We start from the raw sequence: 21,316 nt of genomic DNA, 5'->3' as shown, positions 1-21,316 counted from the left end.
TACATTATATATAACAAAGTGTTTCGGTTCATGTTAGCTAGCTAGCTAAAGCGTTAGCTTTAGAGGAAAGTTTGTTAAAGGCGCATTAGGTAAGATTAGTCTTTGTTGTTGTTGTTGTTTTTTAAAGATAGTATCAGATTGTAACAGTCAGGCAAGTTAGACATTTGAATGATTCCTGCCCATGTTCACGAAGCTCCGCCCCCAGGATCTCAGGTCACCTGTATAGTGCATCAGTTTTCTAAACAGGTTTCTCAGTGACTGTTTTTTTTTTTATCGTCATTGTTTGTTTGTTTGTTTGTTTGAAATCATGTTCTACATATATCTTCCTGGTTATCTTTACAAGTAAGGAACACAAAAAAATCATTGTCTATTGCACCTTGAAATAAAATAAACTGCATTCCAGGGAAGATATGCTCCTTTGAGCTGCAGCTAGACACGACTTAATATCCATCTTGTATTATTATATGTATTATTATATTATATTAGGAGTGAAAGGTCTGAAGTGCTTCAGGTTGATAACGCTACACTATTTTCTACAAAATTCCCGCTTGTCCTGGACACGCGACCCTCAAGACTTATTCCACCCACTGCTTCGTTTCTTCTTCACTGTTTCTGGACTTTAGCGTTTCGTTTTCTGCCCCCTAGTGGACACATTCGTATCACGTGCCAGCATGAAGACGGGCGTCTATGTGACTCGCGCGGGCCTTACCCTGATTTACAGCTCAGTGGCGCTTGCTAGTGATTCTCTTTCAGGCCCGCGTGTTTGATTAAAACAGAGGCCGCACTAGTATATAGCTCACAAGACGAAGCAGAAAGACACCGCTGGGACGACTGCGAACAGACGCGACGTCTTACCGAACGCAGTTGCGAGGTGCGTGCGTGGAGGTTGCCGTGGATACGCACGTTTACACACGATGTGGCTGTGCGGTTTCTTCCTTCAGAGTTGTTTCACTAATACAACGTGGTACTGTTCCTACATCTCCTGCATGTGTCTCAACAATCTCCACAAAATTGTCCGTCCCTGATCAGAAGAGGCGTTCCGGCGACACGGTGCTGTAACCTCCGGCGTACTTGTTTTCTTTTTGTAGATGGTTTAGTTGTTGTCTTGAGCTAATACCGATCGTGGCCTGTTAAAGGAGTCGCGAGTGATGGTCACATGTCATGTGTGTTTTGTACCCCTGCAGTGCTGGTGTGGGTCGTACAGGCACGTTCATCGCGCTGGACCGGCTGATGCAGCACATCCGGGAGCACGAGTACGCCGATATACTGGGCATGGTATCAGAGATGCGCTCGCATCGACTCTCGATGGTGCAAACAGAGGTAAACACGCGCGTTTTCTCCATCCCGCTTTAATCAGCTGCACCGAGTAATAGCTAGTGACCCTAGATTTGTTTTCCCCCCATCCCCTTCCTTTCCTGTAGAACGTTTACATTTCTTACGGATATCGGTTCTTTTAGACGGGGCGTAGCGAGTGTCCCATCTGGAGCTGCTCGTATTACTGTTAATTACAGTGTACGCGATGTTTCGTAATCACAGCTGTAGAAGAAGTGATTTCTCTTTCTCTTTCGCAGGAACAGTACGTCTTCATTCATCAGTGTGTCCTGCTCATGTGGAAGAAGAAAAAACAGCAGAGTCTCACCAGCGACGTCATCTACGAGAACGTCACCAAGTCTTAAGGGCAGCCGGGACACGTGGACGCAAAAAGTGAGAATGTTTTGGAGGGTCTTTGGGAACAGTTAATGCGCACTTAGAGCACATTCGTCTGGGGAAATCCAAGAGCCACGGCCAAGTCCGTGACTCGGGACGCAAGCGGACAGGCAGGGGTTTCAAAAAAACAACGCGGAACACACAACAATTAGAAAAGGAGGCAAAACTGGAAAGAAGACACGGTTTATAATTGTATCAGTTAAACGTGCAGGTATGATATGACGTATGGTATAACGTACTGATAATGAGGGATAGGAAACGGACCGCAAAAGGAAAGTGGGGAGAGTTCACAGTGAAGCTAAACAGGCAGAATTGGAGCTTCATGTGAGTTTAGCTGATGCATTTGTAGTTAAGGGTTACAAAAAGGGATTAGTTCCCCGCACAGTAAAGTGAAACGAGGTGAATGCTGGTTATTCTTGAGTAACGCCAATCGAACAGCGAAACCGCAGCAGGGCCCGGTAATTGATTATAAAGATTATAAAGATTCAGCGTCTGTTATATGAATGAAACAGTCGCGAAATTAAATGCACCAGAAAACAAAACAAAAAATTCCTTATTATTATTATTATTATTGAGGAGGTTCGCAGGAGAAAGGAAACATTGAGCTGAGAACATTCATAAGCTTCGGTAGCACAACTCCATAAACACGTCGGGAATGGTATCTGTTCAAAAAGCTCGGACGTCAGCTGGACTTGTAGAACATGGGGCTGGACGATATGGCAAAAAATATCATATCACGATACTTGTACAGAACAATACACCAGGCACATCATAATATATAATTTGGCTAACAAACTGGAAAACTAAATTTTTAAAAAAATTAAACTGATTTCGACTTTTTTCCTTTAATGGCGACAAAGACAAAGAAGTTAGATTAAGATTAAGGCTTTTTTTTTAATTATGTCAAATGAACGGCGTCCATTCAGTACTATTTAATTTGTAATTACTAAACACATTTTTTTTTAAAAAATACATCACCATACCTAAAGTGTATCGTGTAATCATTTATCACGATATCGATATTATACCGATATATCGCCCAGCCCTTGCTATTAAATAATAAATACCGCGTACGATCGAATAAATAGTTTTCCACGCTTCCCACACACTGCTCAGGTCTTCCCTATGAAACGAGAGCCACCAACGGGGCGGGAGGCTAACGCAAACATGTGCTTCCTCAGCGACTGCTGCTCACGCTTGGTCACAGGGTCACGTAACACGCTTCGAGAAAAGCGCTATCCGCCCTCTTCCGCATACACATACACACAATTGGTTAGTGTCGCCGTGATTGACGCGAGGTCGAACGTACGCATCCCTCCCGTCCAAAGTCTTCCTCCTGAGACTCCCGGTCACGGATGGTTGTAGCATCGTTGGGGTTTAAATCTCGCGAGTTCCCGACGACACAGCGGACGCTTTTCTGTTGCGTCATGTGGTCGTCAGAATGGGTCATTTGGAGAAGTGGTGTCGGAAAATACCCGGAATACAGCACGTTCGGTTCACTTCCTGTATTTGGGCTACATCAGGAAGGGATCGTGTTCCACTGCAGTCAGATCACAGCCAGTAGAAACGGTTAGGGAATACCTCGGCCCTGCAGGAGGTCTGGGACCAGTGAAAGCATTAAAGCGACCAGGGTTCGACACAAACGTAGTAAATGCTGCGTAATAAAGAGGTGTTACGTTTGTGAAAGTTCTTCTGCTGTGCTGCATGCTGTTGACATTTCAGGGTCTAACCTACGGGTTCTCCTGTGTTTCACAGGCTCTAACGACGCCCTGCACTCTCCTTTGCTTCAGGCATTTATTCTCTGCAGAAAGGCCTACTAGATAAACACCAAAATAAATAAAGACTGCAGCAGAGGAGTTGAAGAAACCACCCAAGCTATTCTACATTCTATTGTCTCAACCAGTGAAGGCACAATAGGACAACAACAAAAAAAAAACACAACAACAACCATGCCTTAAGGAATCCACAACAACGTCCAGGCTGCTTTCTTTCAGCAGAGTCACTGCAGCGGTTCCAGAGAGAGTGTCTGTGGTTGTTTGAAGAGCGCTGGCCAAATGGGACAAAAAACAAACAAAAAACAAACAAAAAAAAAAAAAAAAGGACTTTTAGCATTTAGTTTTTATTCTCAGGATCGTCTGCAAGCACCAATCCCGTCTGCTGTTGCTACCACACCCAGCGGAGGCGTGAGGAGGTCCGGGTGCTCGTCGTGGACGTCTCTGAGGGCGTTAGGGCGCCAGAATTTCTGAGACTATTTCGCATCCATCCAAACTCATCATAGTATTAGTATTCATTGCCTTGGTTCCTGAAGCTGCATCAGACTTTTCAACGGTCACACTGCCACTCCCTGGAAGGGACATTCAGTACAAGCGCGCGCGCATGTGTGTGTGTGTGTGTGTGTGTGTGTGTGTGTGAGCATTCTCTACTGCTGTATTACTCTTGATAAGCTACTCTTTGGTACGACTACTAGAACCTGAATATTGGATATTCCCGCATTTGCGAAACGATAACCTTCCGAGGTGACGACCCGCACCGGTCTGTCTGGTTCCGTGTAATTTGCACTGATTATCTGTAAGTGTACGCTGCGCTATAGCGAAAAACATGTAAGTCACGTCATCGTACTGCGCTTCCTCTCCTGTCCTCACAACGTCTCCCGCTAGACGAACGACATCGCCGGTTCCACAGTAGAACCATATCGACGCCGAGGACACGGGGTGTGCGTGCGTGTGTGTGTGTGTGTGTGTGTGTGTGTGTGTGGGGTGTAGTGGACGTTGCCATGGCAGAGCTCTCATAACTCTGGTGTGGAGCTGGAATGTACGCATCATCCTTTCGTGTATAAGGAAGCCTGGCTGATGCCAAGACTTTAAACGTAAACAAAAAAACAAACAAAAAAAAAAGAATACTCGAAAGATTTGTTTCGAGTTCAGCTCACTTGGGTCCGACCAAACCGGAGTGTGAAACATATCCCGTCATGTAGAGATATGTAGGATGTAACGTCGATTTTTTCGTTTGTTTTTTTTTTTTTTTTTTTTTTTACAGCAAAGCTGGTGAAGTCGGTCGAGTTCATCTAGAACGTCCCGTGTTTATGCTTACGTGTGGAAAAAGCAGTATGGGCAAGATAATTACGGCAGTGGAATTACGTACTGGTTTCATATCATGTTGAAAATGACTTCAGCACCTGTATTGCACATTCCCATGTATGTAAGTGTTGGTACTGGCGGTGTACTCTGAAGTTCATAACTTCAGCAACAGGGGAAGAAAATAATAATAATAATAAGATACGGATATCTCCCATAATAAGGTACAAGTATAAAGTCATTCTAAACAAATGACATTCGGCTTAGTTTTTTTTTTATGTTACAAAGCCTTAAAGCTGTCTCTTACTTCATATTAAAGAAAGATCTTCATATTTAACTATATCTAAAACTCTTACATATTGCCTATTGTACCGAGTAATATTCGCATAATATTACGTATATACGCCGAGAATTTCACCGCTCGATTATCCAGTCCACGACAAACCTATACATAGATGGAGAAGACCTACAAATATAAGGGCCAGTGTTTGCTCTTCAAGTTTCACGCCTTTTTTTTTAAATAATAATAATAATAATAATAATACTTCTTTAAACGTAGTGTACGTCGAGCTTTGTCCGATTTGTCTTTGGTGCCATTTTTTTTTTTTTTTTTTTCGTGCAACGCATCACTTTAAGCCTGAGCTGAGATCACTGTTCATCCTCTCAGTTTTAACGTGTGTGGTTATTGGAAACGAAACAATAAAGAAAACCTTTGAATTATGTTTGTCTGGAAGAATGTTCCTTAGAGAAATGTGTGTACCTGCTGTCTCACAGCTAAAGCCTGCCCTCTAGTGGTGCTTTCAGTTATTTCCTGATCCTGATCCTGGCGTACACGCAACAGAAGCCCTGGCTCGCGTCGCCTCGCCGCATCCGCCTTACCGTTACAGCTGTTCCTCTACAAAAGGCAAGAGCATTAAAACACACCCAGTCACAAACCCATGCAAGGCAGTGTAGATCTCATATAGATTTCTTTATTCATTCTGTAGATCTTTACCAGTTCGATTCTTCTCATCGAAGCTCCTTCCGTTTAAGCGCTAGTTTATAATCCTAGGAAGCGTCCAGCGGGAGATGAGGAAGTGAAATGAGCTATTCGTTTAGTGCTGTTTAAGATCCTGTACGGTATGAACATGGCACTTGAGTCACTAAGAATCCGGCAAAAAATAAAAAGTGTTGAGAAACGTTGTACCGTAAAACTGAATCTTACTCTAGAGTCCTTCTGGCCGTCACGTCGGTCGGTCGGTGTTCGGAGAGATATTCAGGTTGAGTCGAATCGGTAACGGATACGGAACACACACTTTCTGAATGCCGTCGTAAACGTTTCAAATCAAACCAGTGACGATCGTATGCCAAAAGAAACGATATGAAGCAGAGTACTAAACCATTCTGTCCAGATGATTATACATGCAGCTGTTTCAAAAAAAAAAAAAGAAAAAAAAAAGAAATCCCTGAAAACGTATCTACGGTGTTAGACGGGGCGGACGGACAGAAACGCATGTTCGTGGGGGGGGATAATAAACGTGGCCACGGCGAGTCGTATAGAAAGTTACTCATTTGGCATTAGGCTTAAATAGAAAATTATCAAACACATAAATATCCTCTTTTTCCAGCAAACAATAATGTACATCATTCTTCTGTATCGATTCCACCGTGTGTGTGTGTGTGTGTGTGGGGTTAGTAGAGGAAAGTTCCAGACGCTTTACTTTCCACGCCGTCAGCCCACTATACAAACGTGTGAAGTACACGCGTTCAATGGAAGGCCAAATCCGAACGTTTCATTAAAAAAAAAAAAAAAAAAAAAAAAAAAAATTGGTCCACGTCCGTGGCAAAAACCCCACTCCTCGCCGTCCTCAGCATGTCCTTCCATCACTTAGAGTCCTCAACCTCGCACATTACATCACTTCCTGTGTCTTCTTTCATTCAAACTAATTACAGCAGTACTATACAATGATTTGTTTTTAAACTCTCGTATTTTTAAATATTCGTAAACGTCAAGGATCCAAGACGTTGATCTAATGCTTAACTCAACAAACAACTACGTGCCCCTCAGCCTTATTTCATTATGTATATTAGAAATCTACAATCGTCTTCATTGCGTTACTTTATTTTGGTCTACGCAGCAAGTGTATAACAAATCCTACATCCTTCTTCTGTCAAAACACGGCGTGGTTTTTTTTTTTTGTTTTTGTTTTGTTTTTTTTGTGTCCGTGCTGCTGATTAATCTACATCCGAGCTGCTTCCGTGGTCGGGCGGGTCCAGGAGCTCCTGACGACGGCGCATGATGGCTGCAAACTCGACCGCGTCCTGAAAAACGACAACGTGAAAAGGATGAAAAAAAGTGCCGGAGAGGAGGAGAGAGGAGGAGAGAGGAGGAGAGGACGAGGGGGTCAGTGGCTGCTCCCCTCATCAAAGGACTCGACTCCTGAATCGCTGGCTGTTGTCGCTGCTAGTTTCTCCTGTCGCCTCCTCATGATCTCCTGAAGCTCAGAGCCCGAGCTCCTCTACACAGAGAGAGAGAGACAGACACACACACAGAGAGAGAGAGAGAGAGAGAGAGAGTAAATGAATCCTGTAGAAGGAGACAAGTTTACTTGTTAAAATAAATTTTTTTAAAAGTCTAAATGACTGCATGACATGAGGAGGAAGCACTGAGGAAGAAAGCTCAAATTGAGGCGGAACCTAGAAGCGTACTGTGATATTAGCGGGGGGGGGGGGGATGTATAGTAACACATGTCTAAGGTCAGTGTGATGGCCATCCGATACCACAGGCATGTGTCTGGAGCAGCTGCATTGATTGAAGCTGCTCGGGTGGACATTTATGCCTGCAGGGTGGAGCTGACCATCTCAGACTGGTCTACTCGATCTCTGTTAGTCAGGCCTAATGACCGAACACGACGTTCTGAAGTTATGGAACGTCCCATAACTACGTAGTCAATCAAAAACTAAGCGCGTCGAGATCGTCGTGTTACGCCGAACCTCGCCAACAGAGAAGAGCTAACCCGTCTACGACATATGAAATACCTTGGCGAGCTTGAGAGAGCTTTATCAGTGGATCATAGGAGGGTTCAGAAGAAGACCTGCAGGCAGGAAGAACACGACAGAAACCAGAGGCAACCTCGCCAGCGTTGGTCAACTTAAAACTCAAAGATATCTTCAACGTCAAACCAGAGTTCTCACAACACTTACGTTTAACCCAGACACATGGCAAAGCATAACAACGCGCTCGTTCTGAATGAAAGATTCGAACAGAAAAGTTCAAAAGGAAGGAGGCGGAGAGAACCGACAAGGTGTGAACTCCGACCCACCTCGAGAGCCGCCTTCTGTACGGTGACCTGGCTGTAGACTCGAGCGCCGTCGTCAGGACACACGGTCTTCAGCTCGTCTTTGTTGAGGGAGAAGAGCTGAGCTCCAGTCAGCACTCCCAGACTGTTTACAGTCCTGTACAGACAGAACACACACGCTCACATCAGTCTCCATCCCCGGTTCGTTTAAACGCACGTTTTTTCCATCCGTTTAACTTCGCGTGCATCGTTTGCGAATAGAGCGGCGTTTCCATCCCATGTGTTCAAGAGAGCGAAATCGTCGCGTCACTTTTCTGACCCCATCACGCGGTTTGTTGATGCGAAGTCACGTGACTTTTTTCTTTTTTTTTTTTTGATGCGCATCGAGGAATTTATTCGGTAAATGTGCTTCCATCCGCCTCGACTGAGCGCACGAGTTGTTTTTTTTACGCGTGATTTGGAGATTTTATGTGCGTCCGGTGTAGCAGTTTTTTTTTTTTTTTCGTTTTGGATGGAGAAACAGCTAGGGTGATGGTCATGCTTCAAGTGCATGTTCAGGGGGTGGACCGAGCGAAAGACTTAGGGCCACTGTTTGAATAATACGCTTACGAGTTATCGAGAATGGTCGGAATATGCGATGTTAACAGAAAAAGTCGATATATTTAGCGGATAATAAATATATAAAAGCGGTGTGTTGAAATAAGGGACGATGAATAAGGGATGGGGTGAAGTTATCGTCTCTACGCAGGCAGTGGTTGCTAGACTGTTGCTAGTCCCAGCGCGGTTATACTAAATATAAGCACTCGTGGAACACCGCTCGTTCAAATCCGACAAGTCAACCGGACCCGAGTGTTGTATAATGCACAAAGAAATCAAGACCGTGTGTACAACTCTTCCACCAAGCTGCCCGTCTCATCACACACACACACACTTACACAGCGCTGAAGCCTTTAACCTCGAGCCAGGTTTTCACCTCCTCGGGCGTGGAGTCGTAGCTGATGTTGGCAGCGGGCAGACTGCCGCTGCGCGGTGGAGCCTGGAACTTCTTCTGAGCGCTGCGGCCGAGAGTGAGTCTGTGCACCAGCTCGTCCTGAACCTCCTCCATGTTGGACTTGCGGCCTGGTGGGTCACAACAAAATCAAACCTAGCTTCAATTCTGGAGGAGAAGAAAAAAGAAAGAAAAAAAAAAAAACCAGCAGCTTTCCAGCTTGGATATTTGGAAATATCTTGCATTAGTAAGTCGAGAAGATGAGACTTGTGCTTTAATACTGATCACAAGGGATGAGGGTTTAAATTTATATCCAGCCACATTGATGTAACACTCCAGTAAATACAGTACATCCTTATCTTATCTCGTAGCATATAACAAAAGGTATTTGGATGTTTGAATAGACACATTCTACCCGATTAATACCCTAAACCTAAGGTGCCCTAAACTCCTCCTTCTAAGTGGGCGAGCGGATTCGATCACAGTGGAAGGATTTAATCACGACAATCGGCATGCGTACGATTAGCGGGCGTCACGCCGTGCTCTTTCGGCTCTCTCATAGTGATGCTGCCGTTGTCACTGGAGTTGCTGCTGCTCTGGCGGCTGACGTTGGACGGCGAGTTCCCATGATGCTCTAGAGGAGCAGGTGCGCTGTAGGGCAGCGAGTACATAGGAGGAGGAGGGGGAGTCGGAGCTGGAGGGATGGATGCGATTCCAGGTTTGGGCCCGTCGTCCGTTCTCTGCTTCTGCACAACGATGGAAACAAAAGCAGTGGGTCAGACCTCACGTCTTTGGACGGTTTCGGAATCTATCCGCGCATTACGTCACGAAGACAAACCGACTGTTCGGTCCGTTCGTGCACTTGTAAATGTTTGTTATTACCTCGTTTAATTCACCCAGTAATTGCTTGTGAAAGGGAGAAGAAAAAAAAAAAAGGAATGATGAAGGCTGTGATTGATTTTAGACAGCACTCACTCAAACTCACTGCAAACTAACATCACACTTCTAACTGCTCAAGGAAACATAAGCAGGGCTTCTGGAGCTTTAGCATCGATACGGACTAAAACCGAAGTGCTTTTTGTTTTATACCAAGATGACAGAGTACACTTCCTGTTGATCTTTCAGTCCTAATTATACAAACACTTTGGGAATCCTACAGTATAGCAAGTGCAATAGATTTAACCAGAACACACACTAAGGATAAGCTGAATGACGAAATCTATTAATATACAACTAAATCTAGGAAATTAGTGTAAAGGGAAGGGCATTTAGGAAGAGGCACACACACACACACACACACACACACATCGTGCCCTACCTTAAACAGCTCAAACTCCTTCTTTGGCATCATTAGCTTTTAGATGAATAAATGTGTGAAGAAAAGGTGAATTTAAAACAACAATACGATGCAGAAAAAAAAAAAAAAAAAAAAAGGCGAGGCAAAGACAAACACAAAGCTCCTCTGATGGTAGTGTTACTGAGTAAATAGTCTAGTCATGTAGAAGTGTCCTTGTATCAAATTAATGACCGCTTTCATGATTTTGAGTCAGATGAGGAAAAAAAATTATAATAATGTTGTATTATACATATTTAAAAACTCCCCAATTTGGTCCACCAGCCAGCTCTCCTCTATCATACATCAGCTAGCACTGATGAGGGCGAAAGCTCTGACATGCTTCCTCCGAGATTCGGAGCCTACCGCGTCGCTGAGGAAAGTGCTATCAGCCCTCTTCCTCATACATGAGCTCACAGACACCCAGGATTGGCTACACTTGCTGTGATCGACAGGAGAGAGAGAAAACGCCCCTCCCACCCAGAAAGCTCGGCCAATTTTACTCCCTGGTTTTCCGGCCACTGAAAGCTGTGGCATCGTCGTGATTCAAACTCGCGATCTCCCGATGACAAGGTTATTATCGTCGATGAAAACTAAAACCATCAGTGAGGAAAAAAAAAACATTTTCGTTAACTGAAAATAACAAATCAGAGTTTCCAAATAAATGAAAACTAAACCTCAACTACAACGGCCACCTGCAATACGAACGAAAAACTAGATAGAATTTCAGAGAATAAAAGTTCCGTTTTTGTATTTTAAATGTTTGGTGGTCTGACTTGAGATCAGAGGTCGGACGGAGTGGATCCATCAACGTTGCCGAATCATAAATGACCAGTAGATGGCAGAGTAGCGTGTATTAGTACTCCTGGGCACAGCAGCGATTTACTAACAGTGGAGCGCCAATGGGGAAATTAATAGGTAGGAAAAGACAGGGCCCATTTTGGGATTTGCTTTTTTTTTTTTTTTTTTGGAGTATCGTATCACGATATTAAAAATTAAAACGATACTAAAACTAAATAAGAACTCAAAGTTAAGATTTCCGAAAGATACAAATAAAATCAAAACTATTTATGCACCATTAAAAACTAACTGAAACGAAGCTGACATTGAAAACCAAAATACAAAAAAAGGAAATAATTCAAATAAATAATAAAAACAATAAGATTTTTAAAACGATAATAACCCCGCCCGATGATGGGGCGAAGACTTAACTCTTGCGCCCGAAAACGTCTAGCGTTCTATCATTTAACCGAACACACCTGAATGGTATGGCTGTAAATTGGCTCGCCGCGTCCATTCACATCCACAGCCTTGGTGATCTCGAGGATGTTGTTTGGCACGTATCCTGTAAGTCCAGTTCCGTTTCGAACCTTCCACCACTGTTTCCTGTCATCCAGAACCTATCAAAGACATTTAGGCAACTTAGAGCCTTTTACTCTTACTCTTCTGGACTACAGGGGACAGTAAACTTAATCAAGAGCACCATTTCCTGTTTGAAAAGCATGGAATGTTTTACATCGTGATGTATAAAGAGCCCGATTTGCACTTCCAATTCTGCTGAAGAGGGCAAAGACTAATGCTGACAGGCACTCTTCAGAGACCCATTTTTCGCATGAGACTATACACGAACTCACAGCTGTGCGCAACTGGCTTGGTATCTTATTACTGGTCTCATGACGCAATGTGCACTTTCAAGAGAAGTGTACAATCAATGTGATTTGGTTTTTTTCCCCCTGAACTGTTCTGTTAAAAAACAAACAAACAAATAAATAAATAAAATAAATAAAACCCCCCCCACACACACACACACTTTTGAAAAAACGTGTGAGAGATAACGGTGTACCTCGACCACCTCGTCCTTCACCACAGACAGCTCCGTGCCGTTTCTGGCCACAAAGTCATATTTTGATTTGGCAAAACTTCTTGGCTGGCCTCTACCTTGGGCTTCGGCGTTTCTGAATGGAGAAAATAAATTAGAATGAATTCGAAGACATTACACACCATGAGATACACAATGAAGTGGTACAGCATGGAAATGTTTTGAAAATAAAAAAGATATAAGATTGTTCTGTTTTTTTTTTAATTCATTTAATTATGCTGACTCATGCACTGTCACACTTTGGCATGAAACTATACACGAAACTCCAGTATGTACAGTATGAACATTTAAAGCCACTGTAAGCACTTTTATTCCCTTCTGATAGCCATCACTACAATCTGCATCTCTGAGACTTTCCTATTATTCAACCCGACTGTATGCTCAAGTATATAAACGATCAAGGAGCACACAACGAGCTCTGATTCAAAGCTTAGGAGTTCTTGACAACAGCACCGGCGGTATATAGATCCTCAACCAAAAGCTCTTTGCTGTACTGTTGCAGTGAGAAATACACACTACAAAACAGCAAACGGAAAGGGACGAATGAGAGGAAAGACGAGTAGACTATACGGGGTGTCCCAAAAGTCTGCATACTTCGGGGGAAGCAAAATGTCTTCCAAAAATGTTCATACTTGGTTTATATTATATATATATTTTTTTCAGATAGCCTTTAAGAATGACGAGAGAAGAACGTATTGAAACGGTTCTCGTGGTTGGATCGGGAAGCTGCCGCTAGGTTGCGATGGACTTTGACAGGAAACGTGGCGAGCACGTCGCACACGACACTGCCGCCAAACTTATTAACAAAATTCAAAAAGACCGGAAGTGACGCGGACCGACCGAGAGGAAGTGAACGTCCATGAACATCCACTGACGAAGGCACGACCGACGTGGTGCTGGCGAACATGATCCCCATATATATGGAGATTTTTGGGACACCTTTGGCTTTTCAGTGCTGGAGAGACCGGAGAGAGTCAAATCTTGCTGGTAGGCTTTGGGATAGTCGGTTATTCTCCTCAAACATTTTGCTATTCTACCACGCTCGGGTAGTTTACAATACGTGGCCTAGGTAGAGAGAGAAATTTAGCTCGTAACATAAGCTGTGCCGATTTGTTAATTCTAGCTGTGATGCCTAAATAAAAACTAAAGTTTGCACACAAAAAAAAAAAAAAAATGCATGTGTTTGCAGGGAATTTGAAGAAACTGGAACGATTGAGGACGTGGGAATAGATTGGCGTGTAGCCGGGCTCCTTTAATGGCCAAGCCTGGTGGATGCTAATAAGACGCGTTAATATCGCTTACAGCAGCTTTAAACTAATGATGTCATGTAATTCAAATGACTATGACAAACATCTACATTACTGACTGCAACAGCCATGGAGAAGTGTCTAAAGGTTTGGGCCAGAGACTAAGGAGAGAAAAGAAGAAAGGAAGATCATATTAAGATCACAAACCTTCGTCGACAGTAATCAATGAAAATATATAGATAGAGGTGAAAGCGGAACTGAACATTGAACATATTCCCATTGATATGATGCTGAACACTTTGTCGGTTGGAGAGAAACCAGAAGCCGCTCAAAGAGAGAAGTGAAATCTGCTAAGGAGAGAGCAGGAACCCAGAGAGCAAAGCAGTGCACAGTAGGACAGTTCTCCAGAGCCTGCTGGCAGTCACATGACCGTTACCTATCTACGTGGTGGCTGAATGCCTGCTTTAAAGCAGCCACTGCCGTGTGTGAATCCAGGAGGTGCATGTGATCGTAGGCGGCGGAGGTAAAGCCGTACCCGTCTGCTGAGGGGAACTCCTGCACGTTAGCCTGCTGCTAATAAACACAGAAACATAAGCCAGGTCATTAACATGAACCAACACTCACCAATACTTAACACTCCTTTAAAGTGATTGAAATGAGCAATTCTACACGGTTATACAGCTTCCTGTCTTGATTATTGCTTAACCGGTTTTCATGGTTTACACCAGCATCACACTGCTGTATTTAAAAATGATTAATACAGACATATTTTGAAGATTCTTTTCCGAACGGCGTATTGGATTGGAAAAGAAAACATATTCAGGCAGTTCCTATTAGTCACACATAAGGTTTAATAATATTGAATGTAATGATTTTCAAGTTTCCATTGATAGCCATTGGAAATGTGTTTAAAAATGGCAGCAACTTTCCCATAAAAGCTCGTTTCCAGAAAACCTGTCCATAACGGTCTTCAAATTCCATAGCTCCGTAATCGTGGACAGTTTGTGGACAGAGTGACCTTGTACCCAGGCCGTGGTGCTTTCCTACCTGCGGTCTGTGGAGGTCAGCATGAGCCAGGCTCTCAGCCAGCTGAGTCAGGCCTTGCTCTCGGCTCACTAGCAGCGGAGGCTCCCAGCCGTCCCGGAATCGCAGGGTGTGAGGAGGGAAGTAATGATCCTTCGGCCACTCCAGCCTAGAGACCGGGGAACCAAAATGTCAGTCATCGGAAACACAAAAGACACGTACAGCGGGGTGCAAAAGTCCGAGACCACACTGAAAATCTGTTTGTTTTTTTCCTTCCTTTTTAAATTGGAAATAAACAGACTCGCTGAAACTGGACAGTTGAAGACTGGAAAAAGACCAGGTGATTGATTTATTTTCAAATCTTCAACTGTACAGTTTGGGTGATACCCATGATCGCCTCAGATCCCTGTTCTCGGCTGACAGGAGAGGAACCTGACGCGGTATTCGGCTGTTGTAGCTCATCCACCTCTAGATTCGATGTTTTGTTTATGCTGAGATGCTTTTCTGCTCACCACGGTTGTAAAGAGTGATTACATGAGTTACTGTTCCCTTCCTGGCAGCTCGAACCAATCTGGTTCCATTTTCCTCTGACCTCTCTCATCAACAAGGCGTTTCCACCCACAGAACTGTCACTCATTCGATGTTTTTTCGCACCATTCTGTGTAAAATGCATGAAAGTGCAGATGTACCAGTGTTCCTGGTGAACGGTGTCTATATAAGATGTGTATATATATATATATCATTCAGAAAATCAGTAGAGGAACATGTTCTTTGAGGATATTATACAGTATAACCGTGTTTCTCAACCTGGGGTCTGTGGCATAATCACAGGATCTCTGTAGGATTGTTTATATAAACAAATAAATGTATGTAAGTGGTATGTTTTAAAAACGAGCCTGTATGCTTACTCATGTGCGTTCGCGACTCTCCCGCTAACGTAGCTCAGCTTGCTCATTCCGTGGTGATCCATGTTCGCCGTGTCATTAACAGTGCAAGGTTCGCACCGCGTCCAACATTCAGAGTGTAATAATTCAGAGTGATGATCATATGAAGTGTACAGTCAGCAATAACGTGTGTAAACCTTTTACTGTTCACCGCCGGCTGCGAAAACGTTCGTTTTTAAAGTCTGACGTTCATGAGGTAAAATGAAACGTGTACATCGGCGTGTAAATGCGGAATGTTAACGCCGACGTCCCCCTGTTAATGTTGAATAGCGGGCGGTATATCAAATCTAATACTGAATACGGAAAATGAATGAAACCTGTTTAGAAAAACGTGCGGCGTAGACTACTGATGTACATTATTATACGCTGTAATTAAATATATTAATAGATACATATTATGTTGGGGGTGAGCCAGAATATGCTAGGGTTCCACGACTGACAAAAAGAACTGTTGAGAACTACTGTTATATAATCCAAAGAAAGGAAAGACAAGACAAAGGAATTGCTTGCATTGCATTTGGGAACAGTTTGAGTGTTCTGTCATTACCTGCATTTAGTCCAGCCATCACCCAGCATGACCCACAGGTGGCGCTCTTCAGCAGTGCCTGCAGAGTGCAGGAACTCTATGGCGTCTCTGGTGAGGAGGGGAACCACTACGCTCTTAGCCAGGTCGACTCCTCCTGATGTGTGAACCACCTAATACAGGCAACATTAGCACTGAGGCGCAGGCTACAAACAACGTCCTGGAACACTCAGGCTTTTTTATTGCTGTAAAACTCCATGCACGAATGAATCACGTTGTACTTCCTGTACTTATTATCTGAACATTTCACAGAAAACTTGGCATGGTTGGTAGAGTATGTTCAGTACAGCGCAGGCTGTCTCATGCTGCTAATTCAGGTCTTAACTGACCGTGCTCTGATTGAGTCACTTCCTGGAAAATCTCCAACTTACCATTTTGAGTGGATTAAACAGGAAATGAACCAGATCCACCGCGCTCGGGTTCTGGATGTGGGTTTTCAACTTTGCCTGGCGTGGAAAAACAATTGCTTACGTTTTAACGTTATCAGCTCGATGAAATTCAATTTCCTACCATTCCCAGTGTTGACTAATCTGGAAAATAATTCACCCAGACATTCAGCTGACAGGTGAGAAAAACTGACGGTTAGGAAATGGTACAGGACAAACTGTTTTGTTTTTTTTTGTTGTTGTTGTTGTTGCTGTTTTTTTAAAGCAGTATATAATATTAGCAAGAAAAGAATTTGTTTCTGTTTATTTGGGTGTTTTTGAGTAGACGGTCATTAACTACACATCCGTCTGTCTGATCATGTAATCGAATGTAATCTGACTCATAAGATGCTCACCAGCAAGTTGAAGGCGTGTTTAAATTTCTGAAAGCAGTCGACATACTCGTCCTGTCCCGGCGGCCTCGCTCGGAGTGTCAGCACTCCCTCTGGAAGACATACGAGCAAAGCCGAGACTCAGACGAATGAGGAGTCGCAAATCTTACACTGTAACTGGTTCTAAATCCAATCGAATTCAATTGTTTAAAGATGATTATCTCATTATCTAAAAAAACTTTTAGCCTAGAGTTGTGAGTTATGAATTATTGGCTCCTGCAACCTCTTTAAAAACAGGAATCATTTAACTGGGAACAAACTCTATAGCAGGTGTCTAAAGTGTAGGGGGAAACAAACAAACAAACAAACAAACATATAGAAGAATAAAATCAATGCGTACCTCCTGGTCCTTTCTTTTTACTCTTTTTTGATTTCTTCCTCTTGGAAAGTTCGTTAAAAGCCTCTGCAGCTTTCTGAAGTTTGGTGACAAAGTGCTCGATGTCATCCAGAATGTGGTTCAGGATTTGCTACAACAACAACAACAACAACAACAACAAATAAACCATATACTTTGATCAAGTTGTTGATTCCGTTACTACAAAAATAAATAAATAAATAAATAAATAAATCCCTGCTATATTATATAAAACTACATTTATACATTCAGCTTTTCCACATGCTGCTTATCTGAACGCACGATCCACAGATGTTTCATTCGAACGTCCAGCGATCGTCTCCGACTAACAGGCCAGCAGCGCGTGCAGGTCCTGCGCCGGGCCTCGGAAACCAATTGCAGCTACGCGCCTCGGCACAGGATTCGATTTAGCTCAGCTCTAAAGATGGGGACGCTGGCGCAGTCGATTATGTGTATAAAAAGAAATAAAAAGCGGATTCCCTAATTATAAGAAGCCAACACGCTAGAGCTCTCTACACTAATCGATGGATATTTACTACTTTAAATAAAGACTGCAAAAAGCCTTTTTACGCACAACACATACAGGCTTTACCCTTTCAGAAAATTAAAAAAGGGGGTGGAAATTTGGTTAAGATACTTCTTACAGCTGCTTAAATAAGTAAGTAAATAAATAAATAAATACGGAGGAAGCTTTTACTAGAAACTGGTACAAATCAGATCCTCAGAGAAATATGGCTAATGGGAAAAGGAACATTATGCCATTATGCATTAAGATTGAAGGAGGATTAGTTTCTGAGCAAATGCAAGAAATGGATAATGGATTTTTTTTTTTTTTTTTTTTTTTTTAAATAAAACAACAACAAAAAAACCTAAAGACAATGGCTCTCGTGTGCGTGCGCATCATTTTCCACGTAATTGCATTCTCCCTCGCATCCGTTTTTAATTTTTTTTCCCCCCTCTCGTGTCTCTGTTTAAAATAAATAAATAAATACGTAAATAAAAGCACTAAGCGAAATCCTCGACTGCGTCAAAGCAATTCAAAAGATCTCGATTGTGTTCGGTAAAAAAAAAATAAGGAACGGGTCGAGTGATACGGGTTTAGTACGTCCTCTCACGGTAGAGCATGATCACGACAAGCCGGATCTTGCAGCATGAATTATTCCAAGTCTTTAGTGTTTTTGCTAGCAAAAAATAAGCATGAAAGGGGAAAATGGAGAAAGCATCATGAGGTCCCGGAGGAGAAATGATGGCGAGTTAATGTTCTAGTCATTAAATATTCTAGAAATAAATAAACAATTTCAACAAAAAAAAAAAAAAATTCTTGGAGGCTGAAAGTATAATCATTTGGCACATTATGAATCCACAAAATGTACAGCTATGAGTCCAGATTAAAAGTGGGAGGGAAAATAGGACAGTAAATGACTCTTTCCTAGCTGTTTATGAAAAACAAATGAGAAGGAAAAGGAAATGGTGAGATGGTGATGGTGAGGCCTGTATCTATCTGATGATATTTACCACGTCTCTGTCGATCTGCATCGCGGTCATCTCCGGAGAGTCATCCTGTTCCCCGTATGGCCTTTGGGCATCATCTGAATGGAGCGCGCACACAGGAGCGTGACTAAGTGACAGCTCGATAACTGAATTTTGTATCTAAAACATGTGTGCTGATGTGTGCTGAACTCACAGTCTTGATGATCACTGGCCACGTTTGACCAAGCGGCAACTCTGCTGTTCATAGCCACTTGATTGGCGGTTGCTGGAGGAACCGGGGCGGGGCCGCCGGGAGGAGGTGGGATAGCGCCGTCGCTCTTCCGGATCATTCTAGCAGAGACACGGGGGCATGGTTTCTGTACTTAATGGACATTGTGACGCATATTTGATGTCAGGTTATGTGCACGTTAGGTTATTCGTGGTAGCAGTTAGAGAAAGTGTTAGTAAAAAATGGCAGCTGTGATCGGAGAATAAACACGCTTCAGCGTAACCAGTGCTTTATAATAACGTGTATGTGACGAGCGCTAAACTGAACTACATGAACCTTTGAAGCGTTGTCTTAGAGACAGTACATCATCAAGCAAAATGTGACAGACATATTGATATTTTTTTTCTCTCCTCAAACCAGACCGAATTAAAGTTGGTTGCATCTTGTACTCCAGAACAGTTTGCTGTAGAGAAAACATTCATTCGGGCAACAGTGCAAATGCAAAAATGAGTTCCAGTTACATTTATTTAACGCTTTTCTAGAGACTCAAAGCACTTTACGTAGTATCGGCGGGGGGGGATGGGTAATCTCAACCACCACCGGTGTGTAGCATCCACCTGGATGATGCGGCGGGAGCAACAGTGCGCCAGAACGCCCACCACACACCAGCTATTAGTGGAGAGGAGATGAGGATTATTAGGGGGCCGTGATAGATAAGGGTTAATGGTGGAATTTCGAGATTTTTAACGAGCACAGAGAGTCAGGACCTCGGTGTAACGTCTCATCCGACAGACGGTGCTGTTTTTATAGTGTCCCCATCACTATACTGGGGCATTAGGCCGCACAGAGACCACAGGGTGAACGCCCCCTGCTGGCCTCACTAATCCCACTTCCAGCAGCAACCTTAGTTTTCCCCAAGACATCTCCCATCCAGGTACTGGCCGGACTCAACCCTGCTTAGCTGCAATGGGGAAACCAGGCGAGAGCTGTAAAAAGGTTACGATTCCTTCCGAGAACATCCGTCCATCTCTGCTGTTTGGAACAACAGCAGGATGCCACATATACCCTTTAAGCTGATATCGGACATGTCGCTTACTGTATAACGCGGGATATAACGGAGATAATGTGAAAATCAGCCTTACTTGAGAACCTCTGGACGCTTTTTGGCCTTCCCGCCCTTGTGATCGTTGATGGCACTCTCGATATCCGCTTGGATCAGATTTGCCTGGAGGAAAGACGGCAAAAAAAAAAACGAGAACGTGTATTATAAACGCGACACTGAGGGAGACTGAACAGTTGCACAAGGATGATGAAAATCCAAACACGGCTCCTGTTTAATGACCAGTCCCTTAAGTACAAAGACGAGGAATTATTATTTTTGTTAACTGTTAAAAACAGCGCACGGGGCAAAACAATGCAGAAGATCGGAGCATTGTATATTTTCGGTATCTTCGCGACCATCAATCCAAAAAGTGTGATTATACCCAATCAAATCATCTCCACCGATTTCATAATGGCCTACGATAAGAATTCAGAGTCAAATGAAAGCCTTAAATTGATATAAACCTTAAACATATAATAATGACAATTATTTCAAGTAAAATGAATGAATCATTTAATGAATGAATGAATCAAATAAAATGAATGAATCATTTATTGAATGAATGAATCAAATAAAATGAATGAATCATTTAATGAATGAATGAATCAAATAAAATGAATGAATGCATCTCTCTTATGTGATGATGTGTGATTGGGTTGTGAGAAATAGGACAGGACTTTGCAGGCTGTGCTAGAAGTCAGGAAAATGTCACTGGTAATACTTATATAATCTTTAGACCAAAATAGGTTAAAAAAAAAAAATCCCACTGTGTCATCGGATATTAAATGTCACACCTCGTTCCATCTAGAGTAGAGCAGCGCATTCATTTATGACCACAAAAATCATGTGGAACAAAACACCGAATAGCGACCGACTGGTGGAAACCAGTACACATCAGGGTGTGTCATGATAATAAAATGAGAGAAACATCCAGAGAAAATAACACCAAAAAAAAATATACCAATAGAATTGAAAATGAAAACTTTGGAAGTCGTCTATCCGCTCACCTTGATGTCATCACACTGGAAGAGGTGCAGGTCTGGTTTGCCCTGTCCAGACTCCTTACACACCAGCGCCAGGATGGAGTCGTAGTTGCAGGAGTTCATGATGGCCTGGCAGTGCTGCACCGTGCCCAGAGGGAAGTGCTCCAGATCGTTCTTTTAAAAAAAGAAGAACGAACACAAACCACCAATTCAACACTTTTATCCAACGCTAGGTAACAGGAAACAGGAAATCCCATCCTGGTCTCGCTCCACTGGCTACCAGTTAAAACCAGAATCTTCTTCT

At 43.0% G+C, this 21,316-nt stretch overlaps 2 protein-coding genes across 8 annotated transcripts in view; one reads left to right on the top strand and one right to left on the bottom strand.

Annotated features, from left to right (window-relative positions):
- ptpro (protein tyrosine phosphatase receptor type O) overlaps positions 1-5,948 on the top strand; it is a 67,780-nt gene extending 61,832 nt beyond the window's left edge. The window contains exons 25-27 of the mRNA XM_053650657.1: positions 1,185-1,320; positions 1,572-1,704; positions 3,463-5,948. Of these exons, the coding sequence (XP_053506632.1) occupies positions 1,185-1,320; positions 1,572-1,676 (241 nt within the window). The 3' untranslated portion in view covers positions 1,677-1,704; positions 3,463-5,948. The remainder of the gene's footprint in view (positions 1-1,184; positions 1,321-1,571; positions 1,705-3,462) is intronic.
- Positions 5,737-21,316, bottom strand: part of eps8a (epidermal growth factor receptor pathway substrate 8a) — a 65,784-nt gene continuing 50,204 nt past the window's right edge. For 2 of the 7 annotated variants that reach the window (XM_053650640.1, XM_053650641.1), the window contains exons 6-21: positions 21,037-21,186; positions 20,070-20,152; positions 18,913-19,049; positions 18,744-18,817; positions 17,214-17,340; positions 16,838-16,926; positions 16,428-16,502; positions 16,021-16,169; positions 14,554-14,698; positions 13,943-14,079; positions 12,224-12,335; positions 11,640-11,780; positions 9,568-9,793; positions 8,995-9,178; positions 8,084-8,216; positions 5,737-7,279 (exon numbers count right to left, since the gene is read on the bottom strand). In XM_053650640.1, the coding sequence (XP_053506615.1) occupies positions 7,166-7,279; positions 8,084-8,216; positions 8,995-9,178; positions 9,568-9,793; positions 11,640-11,780; positions 12,224-12,335; positions 13,943-14,079; positions 14,554-14,698; positions 16,021-16,169; positions 16,428-16,502; positions 16,838-16,926; positions 17,214-17,340; positions 18,744-18,817; positions 18,913-19,049; positions 20,070-20,152; positions 21,037-21,186 (2,076 nt within the window). In that variant the 3' untranslated portion in view covers positions 5,737-7,165. The remainder of the gene's footprint in view (positions 7,280-8,083; positions 8,217-8,994; positions 9,179-9,567; positions 9,794-11,639; positions 11,781-12,223; positions 12,336-13,942; positions 14,080-14,553; positions 14,699-16,020; positions 16,170-16,427; positions 16,503-16,837; positions 16,927-17,213; positions 17,341-18,743; positions 18,818-18,912; positions 19,050-20,069; positions 20,153-21,036; positions 21,187-21,316) is intronic. The other 5 variants (XM_053650643.1, XM_053650642.1, XM_053650644.1 and 2 more) reach the window with 5 other exon arrangements.

The sequence above is a fragment of the Ictalurus furcatus genome, chromosome 19 (genome assembly GCF_023375685.1).
Source record: "Ictalurus furcatus strain D&B chromosome 19, Billie_1.0, whole genome shotgun sequence".
NCBI lineage: Eukaryota > Metazoa > Chordata > Actinopteri > Siluriformes > Ictaluridae > Ictalurus > Ictalurus furcatus.
The sequence above is the reverse complement of the archived record's forward strand: the minus strand, read 5'-3'. Positions and strand labels throughout refer to the sequence as shown.